Source organism: Ornithorhynchus anatinus, chromosome 5, assembly GCF_004115215.2.
Source record: "Ornithorhynchus anatinus isolate Pmale09 chromosome 5, mOrnAna1.pri.v4, whole genome shotgun sequence".
Taxonomy (NCBI): Eukaryota; Metazoa; Chordata; class Mammalia; order Monotremata; family Ornithorhynchidae; genus Ornithorhynchus; species Ornithorhynchus anatinus.
Window position 1 is genome coordinate 97032272 of NC_041732.1, and position 15309 is coordinate 97047580.

At 41.2% G+C, this 15309-nt stretch overlaps 1 protein-coding gene and 1 non-coding gene across 2 annotated transcripts in view; one reads left to right on the forward strand and one right to left on the reverse strand.

Moving 5' to 3' along the window:
* Positions 1–15309, forward strand: part of LAMA1 (laminin subunit alpha 1) — a 182851-nt gene that overhangs the window by 74771 nt on the left and 92771 nt on the right. Inside the window, exons 17-24 of the mRNA XM_039912223.1 lie at positions 1465–1592; positions 2190–2276; positions 3214–3425; positions 4727–4833; positions 5211–5391; positions 9200–9336; positions 10701–10937; positions 14370–14513. Coding sequence (XP_039768157.1) covers positions 1465–1592; positions 2190–2276; positions 3214–3425; positions 4727–4833; positions 5211–5391; positions 9200–9336; positions 10701–10937; positions 14370–14513 — 1233 coding nt within the window. The remainder of the gene's footprint in view (positions 1–1464; positions 1593–2189; positions 2277–3213; positions 3426–4726; positions 4834–5210; positions 5392–9199; positions 9337–10700; positions 10938–14369; positions 14514–15309) is intronic.
* Positions 8894–9031, reverse strand: LOC114812444. Its single transcript, XR_003760096.1, has one exon. It is a non-coding gene; the product is annotated as a small nucleolar RNA SNORA7 (small nucleolar RNA).

Genomic DNA, 15309 nt, shown 5'->3' on the forward strand with positions numbered 1-15309 from the left:
AGCCCTCCAAATATCTGTCATGACAGCAAGGAAACCGGGAGGGGTGGTTTGAATGAGGAGGGACTAGGAAGAATTATGACCTTGGAGGCTTGGGCCTGCTGCCATTCCCATTCTCACCCTATTTGACCATAATGTTGCAGCAGTTATTTGCGGGGGTGGGGAATCCCATTCATAAGTAGTGATCGGGTCCCGCTTGGGCGAGTCACTCAGGACAATTTCCCAGTTGACCGTATTCCAGGGATGGCCCTCCCCTGGCCCGCTAGAACCCCTTGATCACAACAACTCATTTTGGAATGTGGCTTCCCAACCACTACTGCATGGCCCCTACAAGCTGGGATTGGCTCTGTGCCAACCTGACCAGCTCCCACGAGCTCAAATTCCTGAGGACTCACAGGTCAGCTAGTTTCCCATTCAGGATTCTATCAGAGGGCTTAACTCAGAATCACCCAGTCTTCCCAGCCTTTATACTGTAAATGACTGACCGGCCACAGATTCCGTGTGTCCACCACTGCCTCTTTGTCTGGAAACCCGGAGACTGTCAGCCGTGTGACTGTCCTCCCACCATTTCTAGTGACCTTTCATTGAACAGAGACTCAAAGCTGTGTTCTAAGAGGAGTTACTTTCTGCTAATGGTCTTTCACATGGGGATCGGTTTGAGACACAGGGTAAAAGATGTCAATCATGAGACCTTATGAATAGTTCCAATCTACGCTGTTTCATCCTGAATATTCTATAATGGCTTGAGAGCCCAGGATTGCCGCTGGCTCGGGCACAGTTTGAATCGGATTCTGACAAAGGATGCTTTGCCCCCGACTCTGTCGCTGTTGGGCCAATGCCTATAGGTGCACATTTGCCAAAGATACGATCGAAGCTTTTGCATTATTCACGTGGAAGGAACCGTTTTATCTCTTGATCGAGGGAAAATATAGTAAATGGATTTTTAAGTGAACAGAATAGGTGGGTTGCAAATGTGTGAAACAATAGAGTTTTAGATTAACAAGGTAGTGATTCCTCCAGGCCAGGTGCACTATTAGACAAAGCACAATTCATTGCTACTACATGGGGAGACTGCACAGTGTAGCCTAGTAGATAGAACACAGGCCTGGGAGTCAGAAGGACCTGGGTTCTTTTCCCAGCTCTGTTACCTCTCTGTTGTGTGACCTTGGGCAAATCACTTGGGTTCTCCGTGCCTCAGGTAACTCATCTGTAAAACAGGGATTGAGCCTGTGAGCCCCATGTGGGACAGAGACTGTATCCATTCTGATTTTCTCTTATCTACCCCATGCTTAGTACAGTGCCTTGCACAAAGTAAGCACTTAAATATTGCAATTATTATTATTGCTATTTTAGTGGATGCCACCTTTCAGGTTGTGACTTCCCAACCTGGGATCTTAACCTAAACTGCCTATAGATAAATGCATCTGCAAGGGAACCGAAGTCAGCTTCTTGTTGTCTGTGCCATAGGCTTGTCAGCACAATACCACAGGGACCCACTGTGACCAGTGTGAACCCGGTTTCTATGGCACCCCTGCCAAAGGGACATCTGGAGACTGTCAACCCTGTGCCTGCCCCCTCACAACTGCCAGCAACAAGTAAGAAGCTCGATATGTGTAGCAGGGAGAGCCAACATCTGCAGGCTCCTTTCCTTTGTGTATAACCAAACACTTGTGCTCTCACTGGGGACCCTCGCTTCATGGCTTCGACTCTTCTACTCTTGCCTTCTGTAGTTTTGCCTGAACCTGTCAGGATAAGCCTTAAGCGTTTTATTTTTTCAGCACATTTTTTTTCATTTTTATTCACTAGATCTAACAGTAGTATCTGGAGAAGGGATATCTTGAGAAAGTTGATGGATATAATCAGACAATCAGTGGTATTTATTGAGCACTCTTACTCAGTGCAGAGCGCTGTACGAAGCGCTTGGGTGAGTACAATATTGTATAGTTGGTAGATATGTTCCCCACCCTCAAGGAGCTTACAGTCCAGAGAAGTTTAGAGTTTAATAAAACCTATCTGAACACTACCTGGTCAATGCAGGATAATTTCTCCTCTTTTTTGTGTGTCAGGAGGCTGACATGGTCTAGGTGATAAATTTGAGGTGAAGGCAGAGGTTGCATTTGAAAATGTTTGGAATTGCCGGGTTGGTTCTGGAAGAAGGAGCCTTGGCCCCAAAGCTAACCTGCTGTTGATAGTTTCAGCCCCACCTGCCACTTGGAGGAAGGAGATGAACTCATCTGCGACCAGTGTTCCCCAGGCTACACAGGCCCCTGGTGTGAAAGGTATGTGTATCAAACTTAGGGAGAAAAGTGCTGCTTTTTTCTCGGGTAGAATTGGATGATGCTTATGAAATAAAGGATAGTTTCTTTATCTTCGAGTTTGGATGAAATACGTCATCTGTTGCATAATGGTGACATCCCTGTTAACTCTCAAAGGGCAGGATGCTCAGAAGCCAGGATTTCCCCTGAGTTCCAAATTCATCCATGTCCAGATGGGGGTAATCACCACGTAGAACATTGGGGCAGGATTTGCTCTTTAAAGCTGTATAACCAAGAAGAGAATTTGGTCCAGAGAAAGTTGAATGAGCCAATCTAGGAACATTTTAATCATCCTACCCTCTCTTAACATAGTAAATAGTTTTTTTATGGCTTACTAATAGATCAATCAAATGTATTTCTTGAGCACTTACTGTGTGCAGACCCCTGTACTAAGTCCATGGGAGGGTACAGTACAACAGAGTTTGTAGACATGTTCCCTGCCCCCAAGGAGCTTATATGTCAAGCACTATTCTACGTGCTGGGTAGATACAAGTTAATCTGGTCAGACGTAGTCCCTGTCACCCATATGGCCCATGAGGGAGAATAAGTACTTCATACCCATTTTACAGTTGAGGAGACTAAGGCACAGAGAAGTTAAGTGACTTGCCCAAAGTCATACCGCAGGCAAGTGGCAGAGCTAGGATTTGAACCCAGGTCCTCTGGTACTCAGGCCTATGCTCTTTCCACTAGGCCATGCTGCTTCCTCTCAAAACAAAAGGAGCTGAGGAAAGCTTCAGAATGACAGATCTTAGAAAGTTAGGATCATTTCCAAATGAATTACCAATGAAAAGCTAAATGTGCTAAAATAGAGCAAAATCAGTTATTTTTAGCATGTTTGGAGGGTGGGGTGAATTCTTTAGCAATTGTACCGAGGTGACGGTGCTTTTGATCCTTCATGCAGATGTGCCGAGGGTTACTACGGAAACCCAACAGTACCCGGAGAGTCTTGCATTCCATGTGATTGCAATGGCAATGTCGATCCCCTAGAAGATGGCTATTGTGATACGGTGACCGGAGAATGTCTGAAGTGTATTGGCAATACCGGAGGCCCTCACTGTGAGAGGTGTACCGAGGGGTACTACGGCGATGCCCTCGTTGCCAAAAATTGTCGGCGTAAGTATGATTTGGGAAAGGAAGCACTCATACTAGGAATGTTTGCTCTAAAAAAATACGCATATTCATTGTCTTGGGTTTTCAAAACTCAGTTTAAATTGCTTATTGATGTTGAAATAGTAGGCATTAGAAAGGAGATGGAAGGTTTTCTGGTTTTGTATCCATTGCTCCTATTATAGGAAAACATATTGAATTTGACTGAATACTAAGTAGTATTAACATCTTGATTATTCCCTGCACTGAATCATCCGCAATAAAAAAATAAATAATTACCTAAAATTTAATTCTTATGGTTACAAAGAGCCAGATCTTAGGACTTAGTTGAATCACACACAGCTGAATTTAAATCAATCAATCGGTGGTATTGTTAGAGTATTGTTATCTGTTGCCAAATTGTACATTCCAAGCACTTAGTACAGTGCTCTGCACATAGTAAGCGCTCAATAAATACTATTGATTGAATAGTATTTATTGGGCTCTTACTGAGTGCAGAGCATTTTACTATGTGCCTGGGAAAGTACAATACAACAGAGTTGGTAGACAGGATCCTTGCCCACAAGGAGTTTATAATGCAGAGGGGGAGGTAGACATTAAAATAGATTAGGGAGAGAGAAAATAGTAGGGTATAGGATTTTTTCCCTAGTATCATGGAGCTGAAGTGAGTATTAAAGTGCTTAATAATGATGGCATTTGTTAAGCACTTACTATATGCAAAGAACTGTTCTAAGTGCCAGAGAGGATACAAGTGATCAGGTTGTCCCACGTGGAGTGCACGGTCTTAATCCGTATTATACAGATGAGGTAACTGAGGCACAGAGAAGTTGCCTCAAGTCACACAGCTGACAAGAGGCGGAGCCTGGATTTGAACCCATGACCTCTGACTCCCAAGCCTGTGCTCTTTCCACTGAGCCACTCTGACCCTGCCAGTTTCATAGCTAAGGTTGGATAGAGGAAATGAAGAGCTTAATCTGAGAAGACCTCTAGGAGGAGATATGATTTTAGGAGGGTTTTGAAGGTGAGGAGAGTGGTGGTCTGTGAAGTGTGAAGGAGAAGTTCTGCAGGAAGAAATGTAGAGGAATAATTATTTTGGTATGAAATGATTCCATCACCTGGTATCGACTGAGTGATTTCTGTCAAGCATCCACTAACTTTTGCAAATCTATCTGCTATTGTCTTGAATGGGTTAACACAAAGATGCCATCTTGGAAGATTTTTTTTTACCCTGGAAGCAAGATCTGTTCTTAAAGGAGCTCGGGAATTAAAGAGATATTAACTTCTCTCACTTTTCTTTTGCATGTTAGCCTGCGAATGCCACAGCAATAGCTCTCTATCCAGTATTTGCCACCATGACTCTGGCCTCTGTCAGTGCAAACCAAATGTGATTGGACAGCATTGCGATCAGTGCTTGGTAAGGAATGCTGGGATGAAACAAGATAAAAAACCAATGCCTGGATGAAGCAAGATATTAACCATTTGTCACTCCATATTTAATTCACGTCTTTACCATTTAAAAAGAAATCTGTTTGCCAATGTGCAATTGTATTTTTCCTGCCACTTTTCTCCCAAACTTTCTCTAACCTGTTGTTTAGTGTTTACTTTCCCCATGGCAGAGATTGGTGGTGTCCCTAAATACAAATAACTGACTTTACCTCAAAAATTTGTAAAGTATATTATTATATAAATATATATGAGTATATTATAACATTCCTGATGTTAAGAGCACATCTGTCAACCAGATCACTTGCATCTTTTGACTTGAGTGTGTTTTTTCTTCCTACCCTCTAGGATGGATTTTATGGCTTGAACATAGGGGTCGGCTGCCTCCCCTGTAACTGCAGTGAGTCGGGTTCTCTGTCTGAGGATTGTAGCGATGAGGGGCAGTGTCGCTGTATACACGGAGTGTCGGGGGAGAAGTGTGATCAGTGTGCTCATGGATTTTATGCGTACCAAGATGGTGGCTGTACACGTAAGCTCTAGTTCCTTGATTCTTTGTGATTTCCCCTGTTGGGGATTCCCCTTTAATGGATTTTTCTACATACAGATTTTTCTCTTGTTCAATCTTTATTGAGGAGTAGCTCTTTTTAGTAGGGAATGGAGTTTGGGGGTTTTACCCCAGTTTCTACTATTTAGATCCTAAAAGACTAAGGATAGAACCTTAAACTCTCCCCAAATGTAATTTAAGGTTTTAAATTTATATTTCTTAGTATTTTCAGTGTAAAAATAGATTAAATCCATCCCAAATTTTGCAGTGGGGAATTAGATCGAGTTGGAGTGCTTGTGCAATAAATGAATCACTGGACTCTGTTCAATTCAGATTATAAAATGCGAAAGATTAGATAGCTCATAAATGCTTCGGAAGATGGAATTAATGTCTCTCCACATTGTAAAAAGTCTTAGGTTTCCTTAGTATCTAGAACCGGTGGTCATTTTATGCATTTCTTTGTGTGAATACTCCTTTTCATTCTCTAATATGGAGCACTTCCCTTAAGATCAAGATTTAAAGGTGGTTAAGTTTTCTAAAGATTCTGGACTTTAATGCAAAAAGTCGTTCGATTTGTTGACAATGCCATGTATGTTACTTTACCTAAGTTTTGAAAATCAATTAGATTATACCCCGATCAAATTCAAGAAAAAAGCCAACCGAAAAACAGAAAACTCCTAAAATCCATTTCCTATGTAATGACTAAGTATGGGAGTAAAGATTCCTTATTGGATGAATGAGTTATTTATGCTCCCCAATGAACAGGTAATTTTTTTCCTAGACTCATTTATTATTTTAGACCATAAAATTCCTACAGTTCAGTCACCTTACTGTAGCAGTAGAGTTTTAAGAAGATTGTAAATCTACCAAGAATGATTTTCATCTAAGCCCGCTGTGGGCAGGGATTGTCTCTCTTTATTGCTGAACTATACTTTCCAAGTGCTTGGTACAGTGCTCTGCACCCAGTAAGCACTCAGTAAATACAACTGAATAAAAGAATGAATCTGTTTATTTCAGTGTCATTTGCTCCTATTACGTTTGGTGAATGTCAGGCTATTAGTAAGAGAGTAATTTATTAATCAGTGATGAATGAAAAATTAAGGATGAAGTGGGCCCCACAAAGTCCCAAGTATTATTAAAAAACAAAGAAGTGGAGAGCAGAGAGAAGGTATCACATAAACTAAACAACAACAACAAACAAAAAAAAAGCAGCAACAAAAAATATGTCAATCCCAGGCAGAGGTAGAAAACCTCAGACCAGTGGTTGTTTGTTTGACTGGTGAACTAATCCCCTGTCAGTGAATTCTGGGAAGGATATTTCATGCTATTTCCAACGTCAGTGCTTAAAGTAACATTAAAACATTCTAGCAATAATAAATGGCTGGTGCTGGAGGATCTTTTCCAGTGGACATATTCAAGTCAACTGGAAGCAATACAAAGCAGTTAAGAACCTATTTTTATTTGTTTCTGCATTCTTCCTGTTAGTCTTAAGAATATTATCCATTCTAGCAATACCAAAGATGATCCCAGGGTGCAAATTGAATAGACCTGTCCTAATTTTGCTGTACTAACCTATTTTAGCTAGATTTGGCACCCTATTTCTCTTTTTGGAGTATTTAATACATTTAAAAGTAGACATGGTGATAGAGCTTTCAGATAAGTCCACAGATAGGCTTTTGGAATGATCCAAATGATCCAAATCTTGCTTTCATTTGACCATCATATTTGTATCAGTAATTAAAGGATGAGATGTAGCATGCAAATGTTTTAAGTAACTGAAGCACAGAGAAGTTAACTAACTTGCCCAAGGTCACACAGCAAAGTGATGAAGCTGGCATTAGAACCCAGATCCTCTGATCCCTAGACCCATTCTCTTTCCAATAGTAATAATAATAATAATAATGTTAAGCGCTTACTATGTGCCAGACACTGTACTAAACACTGGGGTGTTTAACCCACATATACAATATGTCACCAAATTGTATTTATTGTACCTTCACATTGCTAAAATCTACTTTGTCCTGCCCACTCAAATTATTATTATGCTGATCCAAGGACTGATATCCAGCCTCTGCGGTTACATCAGCCACCTTGCTGATCTCTCAGCCTCCTGTCTCTCTCCACTCCAATCCATATATCATTCTGCTGCCTGGATCATTTCTCTGAAAAACATGTCTCCCAGCTACTCAAGAAACTCCATGTTCAACTCAAACAGAAAGTCCTTGCCACCGTCTTCACAGCACTCAACCAGCTTGCCCCCTTTTATCTTACCTCCCTGATTTCCTATTCTAACCCTGTCCTCACACTTAGCTCAGTGTACCTCAATCTCATCTATCTCAACTCTGGCCCCTTGGCCATGTCCTCCCTCTGGCCTGGAAACCCCTCCCCTTCACATCTGACAGACCACCACTTTTTCCCACCTTCAAAGCCTTATTAATATCACGTCTCCTCCAAGATGCCGTTCCCAACTAAGCCCTCAGTTCCCCTGTTCCTTCTCCCTTTCATATCACCAATGTATTCGGATCTATACCCTTTAGGCACTTGATACTTATCCCACCCTCAATCCATCAATCAATTTATTGAGTGCTTACTGTGTGCAGAGCACTGCATTAAGAGAAGCAGCATGGCTCAGTGGAAATAGCATGGGCTTTGGAGTCAGAGGTCATGGGTTCGAATCCCGGCTCTGCCACTTGTCAGCTGTGTGACTCTGGGCAAGTCACTTAACTTCTCTGTGCCTCAGTTACCTCATCTATAAAATGGGGGTGAAGACTGTGAGCCCCACATGCGACAACCTGATTCCCCTGTGTCTACCCCAGTGCTTAGAACAGTGCTCTGCACATAGTAAGCGCTTTAACAAATACCAACATTATTATTAAGTTCTTGGGAGAGTACAGTAAAACAGAGTTGATAGCCATGTTCTCTGCTCACAACTAGAATTTATGTACATATCTGTAATTCATTTTAATGTCTGTTTTCCCTTCTGAACTGAAAGCTCCACAAGGAGGAGATATGTCTATCAACTCTGATGTACTGTACTCTCCCAAGAGCTTAATACACTGCTCTGCATGCAGTAAACTCTCAGTAAATACCAGTGATAAATTGATTTCCAACTCTACTCTTTACTTTTGAGATTATCCTCTCTCAGTTTTTACTCCTTTCCTTCTTGCCTTTGGTTTTAATCATTCTATTTCTCTTACCATCACCCATCCTCTTAGCCCTGTAGAACCTGGCCTGAATAGATCCTCATGTGGATGTATATTAACCCACATCTTTGCTTTTGGGTCATCTGTGACCCATAGCGACTTCATGGACACATCGCTCCCAGAACGCCCCACCTCCATCCACAATTGTTCTGGTAGTGGATCCATAGAGTTTTCTTGGTAAAAATCCAGTAGTGGTTTACCACTGCCTTCTTATGAGCAGTAAACTTGAGTCTTCACCCTCGAATCTCTCCCATGCCGCTGCTGCCCAGCACAGGTGAGTTTTGATTTGTAGCCGATTGCCCTCCACTCACTAGCCACTACCCAAGCAAGGAATGGAATGGACAGACCTCTGCTTGACTCTCCCTCCCGTAGCCAAGACTGGTAGAGTACTGGAAACTCTCCAGGTGCAATCCTGGGAGGGGATAGCTCACCAAAGAACTTTACTATACCTGAACTCTGCAGGTTCTTGAAAAACAAAAAAGAAAACCCATTAAATATTTAGACATAATTTAGTCTTTTATTCTGCCATATTCACTGGACATCTGCTAAAGAGCCTTTCCACCAATAGACAAACGATTTTTCTCTTCTAGCTTGTAACTGTGCCTATACTCAGAACAACTGTGATCCACAGTCTGGAGAATGCATCTGTCCGCCTCACACTCAGGGACCAAAATGTGAAGTCTGTGAAGAAGAGTATTGGGGTCATGACCAGGAGCTTGGATGCAAGGTGACTGTTACAAGGTTACTAAGAAAATTGCCCATAGCAGGTTTCAAATCAAAGTATCCCATATGATATTGGGGTGAGCCATTCCTATATGCTTGGTCTAGTCTAATATTGATTTTTGCTATTTGGAATACAAATCGTTTATCATTCTAACCTGTTTGTCCATGTCTTTATTTACTGAATAGTTTCATTTAGTCCTAATTTTTCCCTGAAGTCAATCAGTCAATCAATGGTATTTATTGGGTGCTTACTGTGTGTAGAGCACTGTTCTAAGCACTTGGGAGAGTACAGTAAACAGGATTAGTAGACACGTTCCCTGTCCACAACAAGCTTACAGTCTAGAGGAGAAGATAGACTTAAGATATATAAATAATATATAGATGTGTACATAAGTGCCGTGGGGCTTTAGGTGGGTGAATACCAAATGCCCAAAGACATGTAGGAATAAAACCTAAAGGAATGTGACTTAAGAATGATTTTTTTCACTTTTAGTTGGGCTTTTTCAATGTGTTTTGTCTACTTTTATTCAAATACTTATGAATAGTTTTTGAATTGTTAATCCCGCTGCTAAGTATTTGTAATGTTTCATAAAAGGAAAATGGATTATTAAATTTCTTTTGGAAAATTTTTCACTATAGGTTATTGCAACTTTTAACAATTGTTACCCAGGTGGATTGGAATTATATCAGCGGGAAGGGAATTTATTGATTCATTTAATTTTCTAGAAATGCTCCCCTTCTAGACTGTAAGCTCACTGGAGGCAGGGAATGTATCTGTTACATTGTTATATTGTACTCTCCCAAGTGCTTAATACGTGCTCTGCACATAGTAAGCACTCAATAGATACGATTGATCAATTGAAATAAGTTCTTGGCATTTTCCAGTGATTATGAAATACAGCAATTTACAAAGTTCAATTTGTGGCAAGGAGCTACCCTATGATATTCTGAAACTTGTAGCTTTTTCCTTCCAGGCTTGAAGAATAGTAGAAATGCCTGTGAATATTATGCTAAAATTACATATGACTGCAATAATCATTGACAGTTAGGCAAAATGATATGACCCAGAAAACCAAAAGGTGTCCTGAATTCTGTTTCTAGGAGACTTAGGGCAGAGGCAGAATAGTACATCAATAAGTCTCCAGAAAAATGATTGTTTTAAAAGTTTGGGATATTTCAATAACTCCACTGTCAGTCAGTCACATTTATTGAGCGATTACTGGGTGCAGGGCACTTTACTAAGCACTAGGGAGAGCACAATATAACATTATAACAGACATTACCCACCCACAAAGAGTTTACAGTCGGGTCGGGGAGTCTATAACCTGAGAACTAAATAATATTAAAAATGATTTGGGGTATTTTTAGGCCTGCAATTGCAGCAATACAGGATCAAGTAATCATCAGTGTGATTTGTCAACTGGCCAATGCCACTGCAAACGTGAATTCGGAGGACAGAGTTGTGATGAATGTGCCTTAGGTTTCCGAGATTACCCAGACTGTGTGCCCTGTGACTGTGAGATCAACGGGACCAGAGAAGACACTTGTAATGAGAAACAAGGGGCTTGTAGTTGTGAAGATGAAACTGGAACCTGTTCTTGCAAGGTAGGCTGCATTAAACTATCCGTGGTAATAATTGAAAGTTTGCTATGTGCAGAGCACTGTACTAAGCACTTGGGAGAGTGCAGTACAACAGAGTTGATAGACATGTTGCCTGCCCACAATGAGCTCATAATCTAGAGCAGTGTGGCTCAGTGGAAAGAGCACGGGCTTGGGAGTCAGAGGTCATGGGTTCGAATCTCGGCTCTGCCACTTGTCGGCTGTGTGACTGTGGGTAAGTCACTTAACTTCTCTGTGCCTCAGTTCCCTCATCTGTAAAATGGGGATTAAGACTGTGAGCCCCATGTGGGGCAACCTGATTCCCCTATGTCTACCCCAGCGCTTAGAACAGTGCTCGGCACATAGTAAGCGCTTAACAAATACCAACATTATTATTATTATTATTATAGAGACCAGAAAATTCTCTCAGATTTTGCTTTTTCATTTTACCATGCATCTTGGATTTAAATTTGCCTGGCAATGGTAGTTTATTCTAGATGAATCAGCAAGCTGTAGACCCTAGTAAACTGGAATGCTGAGTCCCCCATATGCTTAAAAAAGCCAACATGCAGTCTGACAGAACAATGGAAGGATTCTTTAGATTTCATCAGCTTATAAAAGCCATCAAATAACCAAACAGAATTCAAACAAAACACACTCACTTTTCATTTGTTCTGGTTGACTGAGTGGCAGATCTGTTTTGATTATAAAAAAGAACAAAATAGAAACAAAGCACACTGGGAAGATTTGTGATTGTATGGGATTTTATGTGATGGGCACTCCCCTTTGTATTGCTGCCCAGAATTAAAGGAGGCTGGTCTATTGACGAGATAGAAGGGTGGTTTTTATATTTTGATATGTTTGAAGTTGGCTGCTGTTTCTGTTTGATGGAGGGTGCTGTTTTAAGAGATTCTATTTTGCAATACCTCTTCTAGTCTAATAAATTTAATTGTGATTTTCTGTTATGGCAATGTAGAAATGAAAGTCCAAGCCCAGATGATAGAAAATCCCGTAACTGGTATAATTTTTTAAAGAACTGAGTGATAATAAAGCCTGGAAACCCAAAACACTTATAGCTCTAGCGTTTGGGAGACAGCGTATATGGATATGAATAAATCTGATTATCGTTTATTTACTTCAGTGCTTGGCCTGGTGCTTGGCATGTTGTAAATGCCATAATTTACAATTTACATAGAGAAGCAGTGTGGCTCAGTGGAAAGAGCACGGGCTTTGGAGTCAGAGGTCATGAGTTCGAAACCCAGCTCTGCCACTTGTCAGCTGTGTGACTGTGGGCAAGTCACTTAACTTCTCGGTGCCTCAGTTACCTCATCTGTAAAATGGGGATTAAGACTGTGAGCCCCAAGTGGGACAACCAGATTCCCCTATGTCTACCCCAGCGCTTAGAACAGTGCTCTGCACATAGTAAGCGCTTAACAAATACCAACATTATTATTATCATTATTATAATTTTACTTATTATTGTTATCTGTAAATGATCAAGAAGATATTTTGGGCAAAGATGTACATTAGAAAAGAATAGTGATTTAAGTGCACCTACGACACTAGTATCCTATGGAGTCATATAAAATTGCATTTACACAATCTTCAAAACAGGAGAAACTGGCAAATTTTAACAGAAATAATTTGCATCACTTACACAAATGCGTAAATTACTTCAGAGATATTTAAATTTATGTACAGATACCTAAAAAACTGAGCAAAATCCCAAAAATATAAATGAAAATATTTAGCTTGTATTTCTTTGGAAATGGGGATCATCTGAATATGTCATCTCGATCAATTTATCTTTTCAGGAAAATTCTCTCTGGTTTTGCTTTATTCGTTTCACTTTAAATCTTTTTAGTTATTTGTATTCTGTAGAAAAGCTTAAATTTGAAGTAATTGGTTTAAGTACAGTTTTTCAAGACTGATCTATTTTCATCTCTGGATTGGTTTAATTACTTTTAGCTTATGGTTTAAATCATTTATAGTCCTTGACATTTGCTGTAAGAAAAAAATGATTTCAACCTGTTTAGAAAATTCTGGGATTTTAAAATACTTTTTTTCTAATCACAGTAATTGTGGTTTTATGAAACATTCAGTCTGTGCCATGCACTCTACTAAGCACCGGATAATATAAACAGATACTTTTAGATAGCACCAATCTGCATTCCACTATTGCTGAACAGATCAATCAAAATAGTCAGTAGATCTTGGTATCTTGGTGATTGCTTCTTCTAAAGTATATTTCAATGATATGGCTTTATTTTTAGCAGAAAAGAGTCTGTCTCATCAAAGAAGCAGTGTGGCCTGGTGGAAAAGCACGGGCCTGGGAGTCAGAGGACCTGGGTTCTGATCCCGACTCTGCCACTTGTCTGCTGTGTGACCTTGGGCAAGTCACTTAACTTGTCTAGGCCTCAGTTTCCTCATCTGTAAAAATGGGGATTAAAAAATATGAGCCCCATGTGGGACAATCTCATTACCCTGTATCTACCCCAGCGCTTAGAACAGTGCTCTGCACAAAGTGCTTAACAAATACCATAATAATAATAATAATAATTATTATTATTATTAATCCCAGCTCCTGCACAGGTCTGCTATGTGACCTTGGGCAAGTCACTTAACTTCTTTGTGCCTCAGTTCACTCATCTGCAAAATGAGCATTTAGTACCTTTTCTGCCCCTACTTTGAGTGTGAGCCCCATGAGGGATTTAAGCAGCATGGCTCAGTGGAAAGAGCGCGGGCTTGGGAATCAGAGGTCATGGGTTCTAATCCCGGCTCTGCCGCTGGCCAGCTGTGTGACCTTGGGCAAGTCACTTAACTTCTCTGTGCCTCAGTTACCTCATCTGACAAATGGAGATTAAAACTGTGAACCCCACATGGGACAACCTGATCACCTTGTATCCCCCAGTGCATAGAACAGTGCTTTGCACATAGTAAGCATTTAAATACCACAATTACTTTTTTTAAATCCTGTATCGACCCCAGCACTTAGTACAGCACTGGGCCCATAGTAAGCACATAACACATCTTGTCTTATGCCGTCAAGTCATCTCTGACCTATGGCGACACCATCGACGCATCTCTCCCAGAACACCCCAACTCTACCTACAATCGCTCTGGTATTGGATCCAGAGAGTTTTTTTGGTAAAAATAGAGAAGTGGTTTACCACTGCCTCCTTCCATGCAGTAAACTTGAGTCTCCGCCCTTGACTCTCTCTCAGGCCACTGCTGCCCAGCACAGGTGAGTTCTGATTTGTAGCAGATTGCCTGCCACTTGCTAGCCGCTGCCCAGGCTAGGAATGGACAGGCCTCTGCTTGACTCTCCCTCCCATAGTCAAGACTGGTAGAGGACTGGAAACTCTCCAGATGCGACCCTGAGAGGGAAGCTTAACACATACCCTAATTATTATTTTCAACTCTCTCTTCTCCCTTCAGGAAAATGTGTTTGGACTTCACTGCAGCGAATGTAAAACTGGAACCTTTGCTCTTCAGGCTGAAAACCCCTTAGGTTGCACCCCTTGCTTCTGCTTTGGGCTATCACGGTTCTGTTCTGAAGTGGAAGGCCACGTGAGACTACCAGTGAGTAACTCAGTTGACAATATTCACTTGAAATGTTCATGCATCCGAGGAACCTTCTTGCCTTCTCTAGGGTTCTTTTCTCTGGGGAATGTGGGAGAAGCTATCTGGGGCATCCAATTCTATGGGGTTGGTTTTTTGTTTTGGTTTGTTTCGGTTACTTTTTATGGTATTTGTTAGTGCTTACTGTGTGCCAGGCACTGTTCTAAGCACTGGGGTAGATACAGCTAAAAAAAGCTTGGACACAGTCCTTGTCCCACATGGGGTTCAGTGATGTAATCCCCATTTTACAGATTCATTCAATTGTATTTATTGAGCGCTTACTGTGTGCAGAGCACTGTACTAAGTTCTTGGAAAGTGCAATTTGGCAACAGATAAAGACAATCCCTACTCAACAACAGGCTCACAGTCTAGAAGGGGAGACAGACAACAAAACGAAACAAGTAGACAGGCATCAATAGCATCAATAGCAATAGAGAAGCAGCGTGGCTCAGTGGAAAGAGCCCGGGCTTGGGAATCAGAGGTCATGGGTTCTAATCCCGGCTCCACCACTTGTCAGCTGTATGACTTTGGGCAAGTCACTTAACTTCTCTGGGCCTCAGTTACCTCATCTGTAAAATGGGGATGAAGACTGTGAGCCCCCTGAGGGACAACCTGATCACCTTGTATCCCCCCAGCGCTTAGAACAGTGCTTTGCACATAGTAAGCGCTTAACAAATACCAAGATTATTATTATCATTATTATCAAATAATTATGTTATTTGTTAAGCGCTTACTATGTGCCAGGCACTGTATTGAG